Source organism: Vanessa cardui, chromosome 24 (assembly GCF_905220365.1).
Source record: "Vanessa cardui chromosome 24, ilVanCard2.1, whole genome shotgun sequence".
Lineage (NCBI taxonomy): Eukaryota > Metazoa > Arthropoda > Insecta > Lepidoptera > Nymphalidae > Vanessa > Vanessa cardui.
In genome coordinates, this window is record NC_061146.1 from 7513259 (window position 1) to 7536619 (window position 23361).

Sequence of the window (23361 nt, forward strand, 5' to 3'; positions counted from 1 at the left end):
CAGATATTCACACGACCATGCATGTATCCTCACGATATTCTCCATCACAATATAGCGAAATGAAATACAAATGTCCACTGAATCCAGCAAGGATTAGAACCGGCAATCTTTGGCTAACTTTTTTTGTTAATTTAATATTCCCACGAAGCCGTGGGTAGTGTTCTTGGTTTCCGTCGAGTATATTCTTTTGAGAAGTTGCCACATTCTGTCAGTTTACAGGAATATTAAAGACCTTTCTCGTCATCATGATCGAAAGATGAGTACTTCTCGGAAAAATAATTATAATTAAAATTGTAACGGGAAATCCAATAATAAGTTGATTTTAATGTTAATTTATTCACATCTTCATTTGTTAATGGTGCAGCCTGCAGGCTGTTCGGTAAAAGTGGAAAAGTTTTATGTATATATATTTATTATATATATGTATGTATATTTTTTAATTTTATATTCTTCACCTTCGTGCTCTCCGTGCCATTGATCATAATTATAAGTTGATTTATGTCACTTTAATGTATCTGCTTCTTGTTAAAAGTAAATGAAAGAGTAACAAAATATAGTGGGTTTTTATTTTTAATAGTTAGGCAGTCATATTCAAAAAGCCCTAATACAGATGTCCCAACCTTAGGAACTAAGGTGTTACACTGGCTCACTCAAAATTAAGTGCCAAACTTGTATAAAACTAGATTTAGAATACGAATATGTTATACATAGTTAAATATTATTAGTCCTGTGATGGAACCCGAGCCTTCCTTCCTTTTCCAAATAGTATTATTTTAAATTATAATAAGTATTATAACTAATTTAGTTTTAATAAACTTTTGTAATTGTTGTTCTTACTTAACAACAACACAAACAACAAATTGTTGTTTTTATTTAACAACAACTTACTTTTTAATACACCTTTGAACATGATGCTTTTTTTTTTGGTAAATTTGCCGATTAAATTTTCCTGTATCTTATTATGTATGTGTATAGCATTACCCAAATACATTCTCTATACTATATGCAACTGACAAGTAGTGGTCAGTTTATTTCTTATATTAATAGCATATATCAAATTTTATGGAATATTTTATGGGTATAATCGTAGGTACAAACATTACACATCTTTGTATTACATAATGTACATAAAGTAGGACGAATTCTATCAGGTAATTGTTAAAAACGACACATGCGGGCACTATCTAGCATATAGTATGTTACATGTCATATAAGTCATACATTATGTCAAGGAAAAAAACGAGGTAAATAATCAAACGTGTTTAGCATAACCTGATAAAATGAACCGTTATTAACCGAGAATTGAGAGTTACATGCTTTGCATAAGGATACGGTGCGATGCGGGTCGCCGGTATCGAATACAGAATGTAAATATTATTTACGAGTTTTATTTATCTGTGTAACATAACTTAGAGTTTTAATAAATACTTTTTGCGTTGGTTTAAATATTAATGCAAATAAGTTTGCCCTCATTTTATTTAACAGTGTTGCCATTATTGATTTTTTTTTTTAAATTTGATTTGAAATCATTACATAGTATGAAACAAAGTCGCTTACCGTTATCTGTCCCTATGCATGCTTATATCTTTATAATATCTTACTTAAAGACCGGCAACGCATCTGCAAGCCCCTGGTGTTGCAGATGTCCATGAGTGATGGTAGTCACTTTCCATCAAGTGAACTTCCTCCTGTCGACATCCGTGGTTGAGTGGTGTGTACATCAGTTTTCATGGATACGCCACTCCGAGGTCCCGGGTTCGATTCCCGAGTCGTAGATGAAATGTAGAAAATTCATTAGTTTTCTATGTTATCTCGAGTCTGGGTGTTTGTGGTGCCGTCGTTACTTCTGATTGTCCATAACACAAGTGCTTTAGCTACTTACATTGGGATCAGAGTAATTGTGATGTTGTCTGATGTTACTATTCGATTGCCCCCTAGCACATAAAAAAACTAAGTTCTAAGCGTTAACTCTGGTACGGTATAAAAAAGTATTAATAAATTAAATTAAAAACTAAGTTAATTTAATAATAGAATAATCAATCAATTTCAAATTATTAAGGTTATTAATAATCTTGGTTATTTTAAGTCACTACATAGTATAAAACAAAGTCGCTTTCTCTGTCCCTATATCCCTATGTATGCTTAAATCTTTAAACTTTGCAACGCTTACTTGGTGATAGGGCTTTGTGCAAGCCCGCCTGGGTAGGTACCACCCATTCATCAGATATTCTACCGCTAAACAACAGTACGCAGTTTTGTTCTGTTCCGGTTTGAAGAGTGAGTGAGCCAGTGTAACTACAGGCACAAGGGACATAGCATCTTAGTTCCCAAGGTTGGTGGCGCATTGACGATGTAAGGAATAGTTAATATTTCTTACAAAGTCATTGTCTATGGGTGATTGGTGACCACTTACCATCAGGTGGCCCATATGCTCCTCTGCCTACTTATTCCATAAAAAAAACGGATTTTGATGCGCCTTTTTTTCATATACTTACTTAATTAATCGACAATATATTAAAGAAACACTGATAATATTAGAAGTTTGTAATGTGATGTCGAAAATAAACAAAATTTGTAGTGTATTTAGTATCAGTTTTGCACTCGCGCGAAGCTGAGGCGCTAGTATGTAAATATTAATGGATTTCGTTTTAAACGGTAAAAGTCTTGACGGAAATTTTATACATCCTTTTTATACAAATGCGATGCCTCGTGTCCAAAGTATTATCATTTATCGAGATAACATATGCTAATGGTGTTGACTCCAAGCTGATTTTCATGCTGTTATTTTAGATCAAGAGCGGAGATGGCCCAGTGGTTTGAACACGTGCATCTTAACCGATGATTTCGGGCTCAAACCCAGGCAAGCACGGCTATATATATGTGCTTAATTTGTGTTTATAATTCATCTCGTGCTGGGCGGTGAAGGAAAACATCGTGAGGAAACCTGCATGTGTCTAATTTCGTTGAAATTCTGCCACATGTGCATCCACCAACCCACATTGGAACAGCGTGGTGGAATATGTTCCAAACACTCTCCTTAATGGGAGAGGAGGCCTTTTGCTCAGCAGTGGGAAATGTATAGGCTGTTGTTGTTGTACTGTTACAGCATATATAATATACTTATATACAATACACGCGTAACTATAAATACAAATAATTAAATACATTTCTACATAAATAACTAGGTTTAATATATGTAAACTTATTTAAATATAATAAATACGCACTTACCACTATAACATATGTTCAAGTAACAGGAGAAATGAACAAAAAAGGGTAGGTATATATGGTTAAAATAAAAAGGTATTAAGTTAGTTGCAATCTCTGATTCAAAATCGACCTTTTTACCAGGAATTAGCTAGCTCACTAACTCAAACAAGTGTGCCAATAAAATAATTGGTGAGATCGTGATAGCCCACATAGACCGTCACAAATACCTACTATAGATATGTCAAGTACTAACTTGTACGCGTTTGAATTTAACAAAAAAAAAATATTATTGTAGCCTAAGTTACTCCTTATTATATCAGCTATCTGACAGTGAAAGTCGCATCAAAATCGATACAGCCGTTCCAGAGACTAGCCGGAACAAACAGACAGAAAAAATTGGAAAAAAAATATACATATGTGTGTATTATATATATACATACATATATTGAGTAAAATAGGGCTATTTTAGTATTTCAAACAGACAGACATTTATTATATTATGTGTGTTGTATAAATAAAATAAATAGCGAATGAAAAAGTTTTCATTAAAAAATAATTAAAAGACGAACCGTGGGAAGAAAGATGCTCTATCTTAGTCCTGTTATGATAAAAAAAAAAAACTTATTACAATTATTATTACTGTATATTTTAATTATCGTTTAAAAAATGCTATTGCGTTTAATTTATTTATGAATTGTTTTTATGCTAATAAATCATTATTGTTTGTTATAATTGTATATGTAATTAGTATATCAATGAACACTTTGACGGTGGAAGAAAGATTCTATTTACGAGGAAATAACATGAACGAAATCTATGATATTATATTTATATATAATATCATAGATTTCGTTCGTTATATATTCGACGTATCCCCGTTAGGAGGAGGTTGCATTTTAACCGGTTGGTTACTCAAAAATGAACAACATTTTTGAGTTATCACGTATTTTAGGTTTTTTCAAAATTTCAAAAAATGTCATGTCTCTTTTAAAAAAAAAATACATTTTTGAAGTATTTAAAAAAAGTATCAGCAAAAATCTATTTTTTTCGTCAGATTTACAAAAACGATTGAGCGTTGGATATTTGTCAATATTTAAACAATCATTATCGGTCCGAATTAAAAAATGCGATAAAGAAAACGATGTTCAATATGTTTTTGGATTATTTTCCTTAAAAACGTCTTATAAAAACAAAAAAAAGTTTAGAAAAAATTCCTGCGGTTTATTTTAAAAACATAACCGTTATTTAGCTAACGAAAAATGTTCAAAAACTAGAAAGTTATTCGAATATTTCTATTCAAATTTGATGCGGTTTTTTTTAATTCTTTCTAGCAATCTTCTGCGGATTATATTGGTGAGATTATAGGGACCGACTTAGTACAACCAGTTCAGCAATTCTGCTAAACAGTTGTCACTTTATCCAAATCAATAAGTGACAATTACTTGCCTCTTAAGAACTAAGTATAAGTACTAGCAACACTGTTGTGATGTTCTTGCTTCACATATGATAATATCGCTGAAGACTATATATTTTGGTAGAAAATATTCAAATTCTTTTGATCCACTCCAATATACATATAAAAGTTAATAATATAATAATAATATTGGCATGTAATTACAACATCATATACATTACTCTGTTCCCAATTTAAGCTAAACTTATGTGTTATAGAAAATCAGAAGTAACGACGGTACCATAACCCAGACCCAAGACAACACAGAAAACTATAGAAATTTTTCGATCTTGGTAGTCGTCAAAAATTAAAATCCGTTGCGTAGTTTAAAAGACCTTCTTAGGTCTGCACTCTTGTGCAGAAGTTGTGAAGCGACTTTGTTTTATACTATGTATATCTCAATATCCTTATTTTAAACCCATACATCCTCAAAATTGTTATATTCTTTACATATAATATAATTAAGATATACAATGTGGACAAATGATTCTAAAACCGTTCTTGAAATACGTCACTATCGGGTTCCAGTACATTACACTAAGCATATTTATAAATTAAAAAAAAGAAAAGAAATAAAACCTCTTTGGAATAAACAAAATCATATACGAATCCATTCGAAATGTTAATTTTTCTTATCTGTAAATAAACCGGTTTTAACCAGTATTATATATAACAGTCCAGCTAATATCATGTGTACCTTTGCGTTACACTTGTTGAATACAAGATCGGCTTGTCGAGGGCAATAGCCGGCGCTGTCCTCTGCGATCGTATTACCTGCTTCAACTATTCTACTATTTCTGTAACACTGCGTAACATTGATACATCGTTTTAGGATTCAACTATCGAATAAAACATAAATAAATTGCATATTTGTAAGCTACTAGTGCGTCGAGATGGCCCAGTGGTTAGAACGCGTGCATCTTAACCGATGATTGCGGCTTCAAACCCAGGCAAGCACCGCTGATTCATGTGCTTAATTTATCTTTATAATTCATCTCGTGCTCAGCGGTGAAGGAAAACATCGTGAGGAAACCTGCATGTGAAAAATTTCATAGAAATTCTGCCACATTTGTATTCCACCAACCCGCGTTGGAACAGCGTGGTGGAATATGTTCCATACCTTCTCCTCAAAGGGAGAGGAGGTCTTTAGCCCAGCAGTGGGAATTTACAGGCTGTTGTTGTTGTTGTTGTTTGTAAGCTACTAGTAGTCGCTCGTTTTAGGGTGTTGCTTGTCATGTGTCAGGCAAAAATCTAGTCTATGACCTTTCGTGGAGTTCAAGTTTCATAACAAATTTCATCAAATTCGGTTTGGTAGTGAAAGAGCGACATACATACAGACAGAGTTACTTTCATTTATAATATTATTATACACTAGCGACCTGCCACGGCTTCGCACGGGTACTTGATATATTTTTTTTCTTTTTTTTTTTAAATAAATATGACCCAAAATCACATACATTACTCTGATCACAATGTAATTAGCTAAAGCACTTGTGTTATGGAAAATCAGGAGTAATTATGGTACCACAAACACCTGTACCCAAGACAATATAGAAAACTAATAATAATCTACATCGACTCAGCCGGGAATCGAACCCGGGACCTCGGAGTGGCGTACCCATGAAAACCGGTTTACACACCACTCGACCATGGACGTCGTCTATTATATTGACCATATCGTATATACATATTGACCAAATAACATAAAATCATTTTAAATTGTTACTGTGTTATTCTGCTGTATATAATATTACTGTAAAAAATATATAATACTGTATCCAAAACCGTTAAGTAGTTTTCTCGTGAAAGAATAACAAACATACACACATCCATCATTACAAACTATCGCATTTATGATATTAGTACTCCATTGGATTATACCTAGTATTCTTGGTACGCACTTGACTACCTGGGCATTTTGCTTTCAGTTTGCTGCTGGGTTCAAATCTCCTCTTCCTTTGAGAAGATTAGGAGTTCATTCAATCTCGTTGCCAGTATTTTTTATTGAAATTAGACACATGCAGGTTCCCTCACGTTGCCTTCCTTCACCGCCGAGCAGGAGATAAATTATGAAACAAATTAAGCACATATTAGTGGTGCTTGCCTGGGTTTGAACGCGAAATCCTTGATTAAGATGCAAGCGTTTTAACCACTGGGCCATCAGGCTACGTAATGTCTAAGAATCCGATGTAATCTAATCAAATCAAAATATACTTTATTCGAGTATGCTTTAACTAGCACTTTTGAATCGTCATTTAATACTATATTAAGTGAAGCTACAATAAAGACAAAAATATTCAGTGGTGCTTATCAGGGTTTGAACCTGTAATCATCGCTTAAGACGCACGCGTTCTAACCACTGGGCCATTTCGGCTCTGTTACATAGTGTAATATAGTATTGTGAATAATAAATGTCACGAAACAACCCCTCGCGACCGTGAGTCTTAAAATTAAAATAGCTCAAGTACAGGTCAATGTGTAAGCTCATATTACATTTGACCTTGGGGTATAAAATTGATCATAATAATTGTTATATGACCGCTTGATAGTGTTCAGTTTCACAAGTGAAGTGAAACCAAAGGAATATGTTATAAGTATAAATATATATAACCTATTTCAGTGGAAGAAGTCGTTGTATTACTGTTTTTTGTCTTATTTAACTACTAATTTCTGTACATAAGCAATCGTAGTAAAAATTAACCTTTATTTACATAATATTAATAGCATTAACTACATACAAATCAAATTAGAAATATAATTAGTTACTGTATAACTTCGACGACCTATGTACGTAGTCGAGTACTGTGAACGCCGGTGTCCCGGGTTCGATTCCCGGCCAAAAAGTTCATTAGTTTTCTGTGTTGTTTCGAGTCTGGGTCATAACACAATTGCTAGAGTTACTTACATTGGGATCAGAGTAATGTATGTGACATTGGCCGATGTTGTTGTCCAAAAAATAATTTTCCCCTTGAATCGCATAATAACTATTGGAGTTTGCGTGGGAGTGTGCGTGTGTGCGTGAATAATGTGTGCATGCGTGTGTGCGTGTGCACGTGAAAGAAATTTATCTAACACATGCACACATTATATAAAAATAGTCATTATTAAACTATAACTATTAATGTCCGTACTTGTACTATTAAGTTAAATTTCACGCTTGTTAAAAACTTGAAACTTTAATGCGTGATCTAGGATTAGCATGCCATCTAGTGGTGAAAAGCGCAAAGGACATCGGAGAGATGTCTATGCAGGCCCACGTGTCTTTGGGGTAACTGGTCGAAGCGATGGCCCCCTATGGTGGCAACGCCGTCTGCAACTACAGACGGGTCACTAGGTGGATTACTATCCTTGGTGTTTGATCCAAGTTTATCCCAAAGAGCGATCGGCTAACTGTGGCGGACTAAATATAATCTTCACACGAAGTCCTTAAGAAGGATACGCGGTCTTACAAGAATTCCTTTTCATATAATACTGAAATTCTAAATTTAAATTATATCTTTTTTTTAATGGCCACGTGTGTATTTCGAGACTGAGGTCAACGCGCAGTTTAATCTGTGGAATATGATAGCGTCAATAATAATTCGTCGCGATTAATCAGACGCGTCACATGTCGCCTGAGCGCCGCTGACAAAACTGTCTACATTTTTGTGTATAGTACGACATAACTTAGATGTAGCATCGGAAAATTCATTAAAAAGGATTACTGCCGATTTATACAACCAACAGAAATAACTCCCTATCACGCCATTCGACGCTATTCGTCGCTATAGATTCTCGTGTCAGTTCAACCCGAGCAAGCCAGTGCATGTGAAATTGACGAATATATTGGGTCATATGATATTACTAGTTATTATATTTGTATAAAGATCATATTCACATAAGAAACAAATATTGATAATTTGGGATAGCGTGCTTAATTCGGATGTGATCGGTTTTACGAATTTTGCCGATGATTTTTATATGTTAACATCAAGTAGTAGTTTTTTTAATATAATTTTAAAATCACATTTAAACATAATACAATGAATACTATTAGTCGCCCGCGGCTTCGCTAGCGTTTTAGTGTTTTAGAGTAGCCATGCATAAGGCATAATAAAATATTTTTTCTAAAAAATAACACCAACTTCAAAGTGATCACTAAAAAGTAATAAAATTATTTGATTTAAACATAACTATTATTGAAGTCAGAAGTCATGCCAGAAGCAAATGCCAATATAACGCGCTACATTTGCCTATAAAAATTTGAGGGTTCCCCTCGATTTCTACAGGATCCCATCATCAGACCCTGATATCCTCATCATTCCAGAAGTATCTTCTTTTTAACTAAAAAAAGTCATCAAAATCGGTTCAAATGGCGAAGTAGTCGGCGATAAACAAAAAAAATATATATAGTCGAATTGAGAAAACTCTTTTTTTGAAGTCGCTTAAAAAGTAGCCTATATCTTTTCTCGGTTAAAGTTGGCTTCATAGCAAGTTTCATCGATTTCGGTTCAGCTGTTTGGTCGTGAAAGGGACAGACAGACAGGCAGAGTTACTTTCAAATTCACAATACATATTAAAAAATTATAAGCAAGGCCGTCTCTAACCTATCGCAGGCCCTGCGCATATTATGGGGTCCCTATGACTTCGACGGAGCAGTAATTTGTTAGGACAGACATAGACTTTCAGTATTCTTCAATTTACCAATAAATAAAGTTGACTGATTTAGAGCTAAGATGGCCCAGTGGTTAGAACGCGTGCATCTTAACCGATGATTGCGGGTTCAAATCCAGGCAAGCACTATATATATGTGCTTAATTTGTGTTTATAATTCATCTCATGCTCGGCGGTGAAGGAAAAAGGTCATTTAACAATTAAGTAAAGCTACGGTTCGGAAAGTAGATAGTTAGTATATTTAGTTGGTAATTAATATATTTAAATTAAGACAACACATACATTACTCTGATTCCAATGTAAGTAGCTAACGCACTTGTGTTGTGGAAAATCAGAAGTAACGACGACACAAACACCCAGACCCAAGACAACATAGAAAACTAATGATAATCTATATTACATCGACTCGGCCGGCAATCGAACCGATGTACACACTCGACCATGGAGGTTGTCATATGTTTACAACAACAACAACAACAGCAACAGCCTTTAAATTCTCACTGCTGGGTTAGCCCAGCAGGCCTCCTCTCCCTTTGAGGGGAAGGTTTGGAACATATTCCACCACGCTGTTCCAATGCGGGTTGGTGGAGTACACATGTGGCAGAATTTCTATGAAATTTGTCACATTTTTATGAAGTTCCTCACAATGTTTTCCTTCACCGCTGAGCACGAGATGAATTATAAAGACAAATTAAGCACATGAATCAGCGGTGCTTGCCTGGGCTTGAACCCGCAATCAGCGGTTAAGATGCACGCGTTCTAACCACTGGGCCATCCCGATTTTTTTAATTTTATTTATTTAACTCGAACGAAGCCGGGTTTTCATATAGTTATTTATATTTATCTTTTATCCCCTTTAACTTATCGCATTATAAACCTACGTATAGTACGACACAACTCAGATGTCGCATCGGCAAAATTCGTAAAACCGATCACATCCGAATCGAGTACGCTATCCCAAATTACCAATATCTATTTCTCATGTGAATATGATCTTTACACAAACGTAATAACTTTTAATATCATATGACATAATATATTCGTCAATTTGACGCGTCGATTTACATGCACTTGCTTTCTCTGACGCGTGAATCTATAGCGACGAATAGCGTCGAATGGCGCGATAGGGAGCTATTTCTATTGGATGTGTAAATCGGCAATAATCGGTTTTATTTTCTTTCCATTGCATTTTCCGATGCTACATCTAATTTGTGTCGTACTATATGTATAATACACAGTGGTTTCACAGTCACGCTAGTGTGTTCGGTCCCTAATTAAATATCTTATCGAATTGCCCTCTAACCTTTAGTACTAATTATTACAGGAATTTGAGCTAATACACCATAATATAATCGGAGCGAGATTATTTACAAATTCTCGGTAAAAACTATTAACTCTGACTCACACATCCGGTTTTATACGAAACTCGAGCTAATTAAAATATAACGTTTTATAATAATTATGATTAGCGGCTTATTATCGAAGCGTTGATGGCTCAGTGGTCTTGTTGAATCGTAGCCAAAGATCGCCGGTTCAAATCCTGGCTGGATACTGTGGGCTTTTGTAATTGATTTCGCTATATTGTGATGGAGAATATCGTGAGGATACCTTCATGGTCGTCATCTGCATCATGAATAATCTCAAATTGCCTTTGCGCGAATTCACAGGCCATTAATATTAGATATTATTAGATATTGCTAACCAATCACGCCCAGCTTCGCCCGCGTTTGAATTTAACAAAAAAGTTAGTTACTCGTTACTACATCAGCTATCTACTAGAGAACTCCCATCAAAATCGGTTAAGCCATTCCTAAAATAACCCGAAATAAACAGACACACAAAAAATTGTAATAAAAATATTTTAGCAAGTATATGTTTCGTATTCAGATACATGTGTATTTAGTAAAAGCGGTTATATTAATGTTACCAACAGACATTCCAATTTTATTTTATGTAAAGATTGCACAGCGAATAACATCGGTATCCGTTTCTATCATCAGACGATTATTTTTCCGGCTAGGAATAATTAAATTCTAGGCTTTTCTGTACTAGAATATATATACCTAACCTTTCTCTGAATTATTCTGTTTATTGCTGAAACAACAACAATAACAGCCTGTAAATTTCCCACTGCTGGGCTAAACCTTCCCCTCCCTTTGAGGAGAAGGTTTGAGACCACCACGACGCTTTTCTTGGTGGTAGGGCTTTGTGCAAGCCCGCCTGGGTAGGTACCACCCACTCATTAGATATTCTACCTCTAAACAACAGTACGCAGTATTGTTGTGTTCCGGTTTGAAGGGTGAGTGAGCCAGTGTAACTACAGGCACAAGGGACATAGCATCTTAGTTACCAAGGTTGGTGGCGAATTTAAGATGTAAGGAATAGTTAATATTTCTTACAGCGTCATTATCTATGGGTGATGGTGACCACTTACCATCAGGTGGCCCATATGCTCGTCCGCCAACCTATTCCACAAAAAAACGACGCTGTTCCAATGCGGGCTAGTGGAAAATGAAATTAGACACATACAGGGATCCTCACGATGTTTTCCTTCACAACCAAGCACGAGATAAATAAACACAAATTAAGCAAATGATTATTCAGAGCTTGCCTGGGCTTGACCCCAAAATCATCGGTTAAGATCACGTTCTAATCACTGGGCCATCTCATCGTAAAAAATAACTTAAATGAAAGAACTGCTCGTGAACGTTAGCAAATAAAACAATTAGACACGTTATTTTAATTGTCGGACACGTTAATAAATTGATGGCGAGACAGACGACGCCGTTCTATTTGCGACTTGCAAATTCACAAACAGACAGACATTTTAGGTTATTAAAGAAACGACGTCGTTTCATTATAATTACTGTTTAAAAGATGTAAATAAAATTATTAAGTCGCAGTTTGCTTTTGGCGCGAAGTAACCTCACTGAAGTTCAAATTGGCTGGTTTTTCGGTGTCTTTGGACTCATGTTGTTTTTGTATATTTGCTGTCATTTATGTATTCTAAAACAACAACAACAGCTTGTAAATTCCCACTGCTGGGCTAAAGGACTCCTCTCCCTTTTAAGGAGAAGGTTTGGAACATATTCCACCACGCTGTTCCAATGCGGGTTGGTGGAATACACATGTGGCAGAATTTCTATGAAATTTGTCACGTGCAGGTTTCTACGATGTTTTCCTTCACCGCTGAGTACGAGATGAATTATAAAGACAAATTAAGCACATGAATCAGCGGTGCTTGCCTGGGTTTCAACCCGCAATCATCGGTTTAGATGCACGCGTACTAACCACTGGGCCATCTCTGCTCACTTTCACACACATATTCTAAAAAATTGTTGATTTATTTTATTGTATCTGTTGTTACATAGCGAAGGCAACTTCGATCAAACGTCCCAACATCTGATACGTTTTTCAATTAAAATCATATCAAACTTAAATTTTAAGTAAATATAATTTTACATTGCTTTACATTTATGGCGGTTAAATAGTTTTTGCGGTCTTAATTTCATGGTATATATTATGTGCAAACTTGAGATTAAATTGTTAATTTATTGACGGATAATTTAGTCAAACTAAGCTAAACCTCTAAATTAAGAAGGCGACTTATAGTAAGACGATACATATATTGACTTGTATTTTTTATTTATTTTATATAATTATATATATTCATAATGTGTAATGAATTAAAGTGCGGCTACGTCGGCTTATCTGAGGTCAAGTTACGCTGAATCCAATGGGAATAAACGCTCTGTTATTTCATAGTGTATACCTAAATATGTTATTATATGTAAACGATAAGAGTCAATTGATAAGTATTTCTTTGAATATGATTATTTAATTTGTACTCTGATGTGTTTATTTATTATATTGAGATACTAGAGACCCGCTCCGGCTTCGCACGGGTTATATTGGATACTAAATATTCTGTAGAATGTCGTACAACGTTCATAGTTTTTTAACCATTAAAAAATACGTAGTTTGGAACGTAAGCGCAATATTTTATTTACGACATCAGATTGAAAACTTCTAATATTATCAATGTTTCATTATTATATTGTCTTTGTATTATATACTATATGAGCTGAGATGGCCCAGTGGTTAGAACGCGTGCATCTTAATCGATGATATCGGGTTCAAACCCAGGCAAACACCGCTATATATATATATATGTGCTTAATTTGTGTTTATAATTCATCTCGTGCTCTACGGTGAAGGAAAACATCGTGAGGAAACCTGCATGTGTCTAATTTCATCGAAATTCTGCCACATGTGCATTCCACCAATCCGCATTGGTACGATGTGGTGGAATATGTTCCATACTCTCTCCTTAATGGAAGAGGAGGCCTTATCCAAGCGTTGTTAATTTACTTTTTTATTCTATATTCTATCTAATAAAAAACATTTTTTTAAAGTTCTAGGCATATATATGTAGGGATAGACAACGGTAACGACTTTGTGTTATACTATGATTTGTACGGGTTAAATAAGGATTTATTAGAGATCGTGATGACATACTCGTATGTATTTATGTCATACGAATAACATATAAACGTTAATAGTGCAATGGTTTGGTGGCCGTTTAGAGATGTCAAAGTCGCAGGATCGATCCTGAGCCTTAAAAGTAGGGGTAAATAGGAATATTAGTAATGCCTTAATTATAATAAGATAATTTGGGTCATCGCTATTATTCTTAAAAAAAAATTGCTTATACTCGTCCTTTTATAATGTATTTGGTAGACGTGAAAATGGGCCATTTGACTGCCTATAATCCACCAACCATGGGTTGAGATGCTATACCTCTATGCCTGTAGTTACACAGGTTCATTCATACCTTCAAAATATTATGTATATTAAATATTTCTCTGCCTTCGTGGTACCTACCCAGACGGGTTGCACAGTATTCCATAGATGCTTCACAAAATAAATAGTTCCAAAATTTAAAAATATTATTTTCCAATCTTATATATTAGCTATTCGATTAATTACTATCGACAACACAACACATAGACATATGTAATGCTTTGAAGGAAGCCGTAAGCGCTCGCCACTGTGCCCTGTAGCCTTAGTGTCTAAGTAGTAAAGTAAAGTAACCTGTAAAATTTCCCACTCCTGGGCTAACTCTTCCACTAAAGGGAGGGTTTGGAACATATTCGACCACTCTGTTCCAGGAATGCGCGTTGGTGGAATGCAATTGATAGAATTTCGCTGAAATTAGACATATGCAGGTTTCCTCACGATGTTTTCCTTCATCGCCGAGCATGAGATGAATTATAAACAAAAAATAAACACATATTAGTGGTGCTTGCCTGGGGTTTGAACACGAAATCCTCGGTTAAAATGCACGCGTTTTAACACTGGACCATCTCAGTTCAGTAATGTCTTATAATCCCATATAATCTAATCAAATCAAAATATACTTTATTCAAGTAAGCTTTAACAAGCACTGTTGAATCGTCATTTAACAAGTAAATTAAGCGAAGCTACGATAAAGACAAAAAGGGATTTTAGATCTGATCACCTATAATAATTCTTCCCTTTAGATTAATTTTATTTTTTATTAATAATATATTTATTTAAATACTTTATTGACTACCATATAGTAAATGGGATAAAAGGCGGACTTAATGCCTGAAGGCAGTCTCTGCCAGTCAAACAAATAATCATGAAGGCGATAAAAGTAAAAAACAGTAAAATAACAGTCTGTTAATTTGCCACTGCTGGGATAAGGCCTCCTCATCCATTAAGGACAGGGTTTTGGAACATATTCCACCACGCTGTTCCAATGCGGGTTAATGGAATATGAATGATATGAATATGCACATGTGGCAGAATTTCGATGAAATTATTAATTGACTCTCAATAAAAACAGTAAAAGAAAATGCATAGGTACATATACTTACACATATAGTATCTGAACAATAAAAATAGTGCAAACAGAAGTCATGGACATAATCTAAAATGTATTTTTTTTGCTGTTTCTACTTATCTTACGCACAGTAACATATCTTGTAAGCACACGTGTCACTCAACTAATATGTGCTGATACAAATTAAAACTGGAGGGGCGCGCCTTCGTTACTGAATGGATTTATATACTATTGTATAACTTTTATGCTTATTGTTTACTTGGTGGTAGGGCTTTGTGCAAGCCCGCCTCGGTGGGTACCACCCATTCATCAACTTTTTAATTTTTCTTAATTTGCCGTGTTTGAATTATTCTCAAGTTTGGTTATTGTTTATTTATTCCATACTTCTTTATTAATATTATAAACGTGAAAGTAACTTTGTCTGTCTGTCGGTCTTTCACGAATAAAACCGCTGAACCGAATTTGATAAAATTTGGTATGAAGCAAACTTGAAGTCCAAAAAACGACATAGCAACTCGGAACTAACCGAGTCTTCCACGACACATCTCATTTTTGAATAGGCTATTTGACTGGTTTTTAAAATTCATTTTATATTATTTAGTAGAGGTTAAGGAACCCAGTAAAAGTTGATTTTTTTATTTCTAGTACATATTTGCCGAAAAATATCATATTAAAAATTCCATATTTAAATATTATATTAAATAACGCGCGAAGACGCTACATCAGTTCGGGTCGGTGACGTTACTTTGCTGTATTTTAATCTGTGGTGTATATAGTAGAAAAGCAAGGTTTACAAGAAAGTGACTTCATCATAACCCGGCCAATCAGGATCGTTTTGTGTCACGTGACAAACGTTTGAAAAAATGCCTTTTTATTTATTGATTTTTGAATAAATTAAGTATTATTTTCAAGTTTCGTTAGTAAATAACCATTTTTAAACTCATAATATACACTGATTACAATAATTCACAATTTATTTTTCGTATTGTCAAATAGCCTATTATTAAAAAAAAATATTTTTGAACCAACTCAATCCCAGACGTTACTAGAAATGTCAAAAAGAAAAATAGTAATCTGTTGTATTTATAAAATCATCATCTTATTTTTAAATTATCAGTCCATCCAATAGTTTTAGTTTAAATATCGAACGTCCAAACATACACGTCGTTCAGAAATATCAATAACGAGATATAAAAATAACGAATCATAAATGTTTATTCCGAAGTATTCTCGTATTTCTGAACCCGTTATCAAACGACGGACAGTATGGCAGATCTAAATTGGTCCGTTTGAGTTGTTTAAGTTAAAATTTTCGACATTCCCGCCGACAAAGCTATCTTAGTCGTCGTGTAATTATTGAGTCAATTGTTGTGGCTATTAATAGAACTGCAATAATTGCGGGGTTAAAGGGCAATTTGAGGATCGTCGAGCCGATCCAACGAATCGTGTCACGTGACTTTCGGCAGCCATGATTGGAAATTATGGCGGGAAAGCAAACGTCAAACGTTACGTTATTGTTTGAAAATAGTTTATTATATTATAAAATAATATATTTAAAATAATATAACGAAATTGTTTTATTATTCGTATTTTTATTTAATAAAAAATTGGTTTCAATTAATTCCATCTCTAAAAAGTTTTTATTACGATATGATAATTTTTGTTTTTTTTTTTTCGTTTTCAGCACTGAGGAGCACGCCACAATCAAAAGATGCAGCGTCATCAAAATATTCTGCAAGAAGAGGTATTTTATTATTATCATTATAATTATATTTATGATGCGGTGGTGACCACCGTTAGCTGTACTGACCATTCCTTACATGACTAATATGTCTTCAAGCTTGGGAGTTATCTTTCTTATGCCTGTAGTTATACTGACTGAACCATTAAAAAAATTTAAATGCATTTAATGAAAAAAAAAAATAATTCATCTATCCACCAGCTGGCCATTTTTTTAATCCCCTTTGCAGACACCTACTAAGTCCAATCTTAACTATCTACATTCTATAAACTCTGTTCATTGGATCTGCAGAGTTTCGTTTTTCTTTTTCTCGTGGTATTTTTTTTTCCGAGCCGGTAGTAGTGTTTAATATGACTGTCAATAAATAAGTGTAACGCTTCCATATTGAATAAAGGAATTTGTGTTCTATATATCTATTTTGGACCGTTATAATAAATTTTATATGTCCCCTTATAGTTATATGTCGCATCATTGATGTGTGATTTAAAAAAAGGTTATAAACGTTCATACAACTTACAATAAAACAAATAAATACACACGATAGTTCATAATATTTCGTTTAAGTTAGGTTCGAGTTTTTATAATTTAACCGAAATTTACTTTGATAGATTATAATCTACCGGTTCACAATCTTTCGACAGTTCACAATCTCGCGAGATAGAATATAATCTAACGGCATCTACAATTTTATGGTGACATATATAAATGGCATTGCCATTCAATAATTCTTAAGTTATACCATTTGCTGATGTTTTAAGATCAACGTAACAATTAAGAATAATTTTGACATTGAGTCATTATAATAGGAAGATTTATTTACACTATCAATGGAGATAGAACGAAATTGTCCTGAATATGAACAAATGCAAAAATTATTTAACATGCCCATTATTAAGATGAAACTTAAAATGAGTTACAAGAAATTGTATGAAGTCAATATTTTTGAGACGTTTCTATTGTGATCGCGAACTCACTAATAGAATTTTTGACTTTATATTATGACGTTCTTAAAACTTTAAAAAAGTCCGTATTTTTAAATCTAACTTTTTATTTATTTGGTTTGTAATAGTTAGTTTATAAAATTTGTAGTTTAAAACTCCGTCAATTAATTACGTCCATTATTTAATCCATAAGGTAATGTGATTATAGTGGTGCATGCTGAAACGCCCTTCAACCCTTTTGGTGCATACATGTAGCACAATCAATTCTAGGAATTTTCATAACCGCTATGTTTTGTAATACCTATACTTTTGAGTAGTACTTAGTATATTGAAGATTTAATTTACAAGATATTTATGGAATACAAAGAAGTTCGAATAAAATCAGTTTTTAAACGAAAAGACGAAATGTAATAAAATAAATTATTTTTAAGATTTACTTCGTGTTAGGGCCTTGTGCAAGCCCGTCTGGGTAGGTACCACCCACTCATCAGTTATTCCACCTCCAAATAACATTACTCAGTATTGATGTGTTTCGGTTTGAAGGGTGAGTGAGCCAGTGTAACTACAGGCACAAGGGACATAACATGGCCCATGGTTGATGGCGCATTGATTGATGTAAGGAATAGTTAATATTTCTTGGTATCTACCGCATATTAAGTCTATTATTTTAAGTCTATCAAAGGTTATAACAGTTTAGAGCTCAAGGTGTATATTGTGTCTGTGAAAAACAGTGCAGTGAAACATTAGCGTTCAGAAAAGAAAAAAGAAATGAAGAAACAACTCAAATTACCCCTTAATTTACTTAAAAAACATTCAATTTCCGTAAATATATTTAATAAAAGACCTTATGACCTCCTTGATGTTATAAGCTTGCTTAACCAAATTTCAACAAATTCGTTTGTGTTTTGGTCGTGAAATTTGCAAATTTTACTATATTTTTAAGGTTTATTATTAGTCTTATCAATTTTGAGCAAATGTAGCATATAATAGCATATTTTTTTAATGAACATTGCCACAAATTTTGGTAACAGTACCTAATTTTTGGGTTTTTCTTACAGAGGCCAATAAATTACCGCGCGGCTTAGAATGTTTGCCGGGATCAAGATGGAAGAGCAAGTGTAACGGCTGCACCTGTTCTGAAGATGGTCATCCTGTTTGTACTGACATGGCATGTCCTGGTCAAGAAGATGGTAAATATTTTTATTAATTAGAAAAAGAAGCAGTGGCACATTTATAGCGATCACGTGATATAATCGTTAACTTATGATCATTGGCATGATGACCGCTGGGGTTAGAACGCGTGTATCTTAACCGATGATTTCGGGTTCAAATCCAGGTGTAAACCACTGAATATTCATTCATGTGCTTATAATTCATCTCGTTCTCGGCGGTGAAGGAAAACATGAGAAAACCGGCATTTGTCCAATTTCATAGAAATTCCGCCACAAGTGTATTGCAACAAACCACAATGGAACAGCGTGGTGGAATGTGTTCCAAACCTTCTCCTCAAAGGGAGACGAGGCCCAGCAGTGGGATATTTACAGGCTGTTGTTGTTGATCATTGGAGTCTCTAAGGGGACAGTTTTAGGCCCCAAATATTTCCTATACTTTATTATTGATACAACATTTGTTGTTAAGAAACAGTTGTTGTTAGGTTCTCTATTAGAAGCCATTATCTATTGTCATCGCAATTTGTGTAAGCTATTATTCATTGCCGTTGAGCTTCTAATCATGGGATCTAAGTCATTACTATTCTTGAGCCTGTAATTATACAATTTAATTGCCGTTAAATGAAACTATATATAATTACTTGTATAGTTCAACGATTACGATAAAAGTAGATAACGAACGGAATGATACAACCTCCGTGGTCGAGTGGTTTGTACACCGGTTTTCATGGATACGCCTTCAAGTCCCGGGTTCAATTCCCGGGTGAGTCGATGTAGATTATCATTAGTTTTCTTTATTGTCTTGGGTCTGGCTGTTTGTGGTACCATTGTTACTTCTGATTTTCCATAACACAAGTACTTTAGCTACTTACATTGGGATCAGAGTAATGTATGTGATGTGTCCTATTTATTATAATGATACGACGATAAAGAAAAAATGTGCAAAGAAAACAATCGTGAATATATATTTGAATCTATTTATAGAGACTGACTATCACATAGACAACATAATAGTAAGTGATTACTATTCCTGTATAGATACTGCGAATTATTAGCCAATGGGTACAACGTTAATACGCGCGTTCCAAAAAGGTTTTATTTCTTGTGCCCTTATCTAGCTAAGTCTAAGCTTAAATTGGCACACAGTTATATAATGTGTTACTGCTTATCAATGAAACATCAGTGAAGATGCTGTTGAATATTTTGAAGTAGAATTAAATGGATGGAAGTAGTTAAATGTAATGTTATATTTGCTTAAATATATATGTTAGTTATGAACTATTTGTAGTGCACTAGTGACTAGCCAGGCAGATACCAAGTATACAAAAGAATTTGTTTAATTACGACATCACATTACACACTTCTAAAATTATATTACTTTATTATATAGTCCATATACAAAACCTTCCTCTCGAATCACTCTACCTATTAAAAAAAACCGTATCAAAATCTGTTGCGTAATTTTAAAGATCTAAGCATTTATAGGGACAGACAGCGGTAAGCGACTTTGTTTTATACTATGTAATGATGATACAGCAGAGCTAGTTGCAAATTCCATGGAATATTTAAATTTACAGGTTGTTCATATTTATTCCTACTGTAATGGAATAATTTCATTTATTAACACAAGAATTAATAACATTAAATGTATAAATATATACAAATATGAACTAAAACTACATAGTTACTGTATAAATCTTGACCGCGTGGAATGGTGGCAAGAATGCTAGCAGAATTTCCCCGTTGAATCGCAATTCCGATCCTCTGGGCAAAAAACGAACCAGCCCTCCTGTCACCAGTGGAGGCAATGAGGCGAGGTGTTATACTTTTGATGAAGCTTTTTGCACCACTACTCCAAGGGCCAAACGTTTCGACAGCAAATGGAACAAAAAACCATAATTGGAATATAATGAATATAACAGCTGCAAAAGTAACTGATACTCTTCATATATCGCATTGAGCCAATAGGGTTTTTAGAAGTAACATGATACGTCACAAGTAATTGAGTATACTGTTAATGATCACTAATCTCCAGGTGACTTTGAGAATATTAGCATTATTTTAAAAACCGTATCTTTTCATTATAAGTTATATATTAGGACAAGCCGTGACTGTGCCTTCGTTCGCATTTAAAATTAAAAAAGGTTACTGTTTTAGCCTAAGCTACTCCCTGTTACATCAACTTTCTGCAAATTAAGGTCCCGTCAAAATCGGTCCAGCCGTTCCAAAGATTAGCTAGAATAAACAGACAAATAAAAATTGCAAGAAAGTTTACTTTGTTACATGTACCATATAAACATACATATTGATTTAGTAAAAAGCGCTTATTTTAATATTACTCTTTGTAAAAAACGAAAAACAGTAACCCGACGTCAAAATTAGAAACAGCTAATGAACTAAAAATAAAAATGTCTATGTAACTTGTAGATCGATTTTAATCGAATCGATCGATTTTGTAGTGTTCCTAATTCAAAATGATCATCTCAATACGACTTTAATTTTCGATATATTTGTGGACAAACACACAAATATACACTTAAGAAATTAAGTACACGCTTTGAAGCCTAAATGCCATCGCAATGGCAGAAGTCTGTTGATAAATTTACATTTGACGAACTCAACATTTGTGTAATAGTTCCTCTTTTTAAATTAATTACCGCCTTTACAAAACCAATAACTTTATTAAACAAAGTCATATCATAAGTCGATGAGTTGTAAACGGCATTTTAAAATACGAAAATTCGTTAGTATCACTAATCACTATCAAATATCAGCTGTTTCGATTGCGAACGCGGGTCAGCCGAGGTCACGGGCGTTGACGCATTAGTAATGAGCAGTATTCGTTCGATACCGCGACCGGAGATCATTTGATGCTTTAATTACTTACTACACAGTATAACACAAAGTCGCTTACCGCTGTCTGTTCTATGTATGCTTAGATCTTTAAAATTACGCAACAGGTTTTGATGCGGTTCTTTTTAATAGATAGAGTGATTCGAGAGGAAGGTTTTTGTATGTAATACACGGACAATATAGTAAATAAATACTGATAGTTTTAGGTGTCTCTCATAACAACAACAACAACAGCCTGTTAATTCCCACTGCTCGGCTAAAGGCCTCCTCTCCCTTTGAGGAGAAGGTTCGGAACATATTCCACCACGCTGTTCCAATACGGGTTGGTGGAATACACATGTGGCAGAATTTCTATGAAATTTGTCACATGCAAGTTTCCTCACGATGTTTTCCTTCACCGCTGAGCACGAGATGAATTATAAAGACAAATTAAGCACATGAATCAGCGGTGCTTGCCTGGGCTTGAACCCGCAATCATCGGTTAAGATGCACGCGTTCTAACCACTGGTCTCTCATGCGATGTCGTAAATAAACAAATTCTGTAGAACATTTAGTATCAGTTGCACCCGGGTCGGGTCGCTAGTTCATTATGTTTATTGATGTCTCTGCTCAAATTTAATGTACAGTTTCTTGTAATTGTCTCTTTTTTACATTTTCAGAGCCTGAACTGACCTGTGCTCCGGATACGGCGTGGAAAATCGAATGCAACACTTGTACTTGTTCACCAGAAGGGCGTGCTATGTGCACAAGGATGGGCTGCGGGCTATTTAGCGGTAAGTCTAACATACACTTCCCTTAGATACGTCCTTGCTATAGGAGGAAAGATCGGGGCAATCATGGGCACTCTGAATTGATTCTTGATCCTACTCGCACTAGGTCTGCAGAAGGTCTATTTTGGGTAGATTTTTTTTTACAGTGACTTAAATTAGTTTATAACTGTGATGACGATACACCACGTAGGAAAACTATAAATGGGCAATACGCTTAGATTGTAATGTGTAAAGCTGTTCCATAAGGTATAATTATTATATTATTTTGTTTGGATATCATCACATTGATCGATTGTACAGGTAAAATCGAAAAAGCGTAATGGTTTAAGGACCGCCTGAATAGATCGATCCTACTTTATGCTTAGTTGGAGGAATAAATAGGAATAATAGTCCTCAAAAAAATCCTTAAAATGGGGATTTTTTACTAAAATAACAATCGAGGAAAAAGGCAAATTTGTAAAATAATTTCGCTGATAGAATCATCTCTATTGACCACTTCAGCTACGCCGGCCGTTCTCGTCAGAAAATCACTAACTGCAATCAATAGAGTACAGAGACAGCAACAGTATAGATCTTATAATTCCAAGGGATGGCAACCCTAAGTTCAGTAACAAAGGAATCTAGAATCTAGGAATCGAAGTACAGATTAAAAATCTTTTTTAAAGAACTTTTAAATTTCGAACTGGTTCTGAAAATTATTGG

The 23361-nt window shown here is 34.4% G+C and overlaps 1 protein-coding gene across 2 annotated transcripts in view; it reads left to right on the top strand.

The window, feature by feature from the left end:
* LOC124540029 overlaps positions 1 to 23361 on the top strand; it is a 39878-nt gene that overhangs the window by 9732 nt on the left and 6785 nt on the right. For both annotated transcript variants that reach the window (XM_047117427.1, XM_047117428.1), the window contains exons 2-4: positions 16870 to 16929; positions 18926 to 19057; positions 22549 to 22662. In XM_047117427.1, coding sequence (XP_046973383.1) covers positions 16870 to 16929; positions 18926 to 19057; positions 22549 to 22662 — 306 coding nt within the window. The remainder of the gene's footprint in view (positions 1 to 16869; positions 16930 to 18925; positions 19058 to 22548; positions 22663 to 23361) is intronic.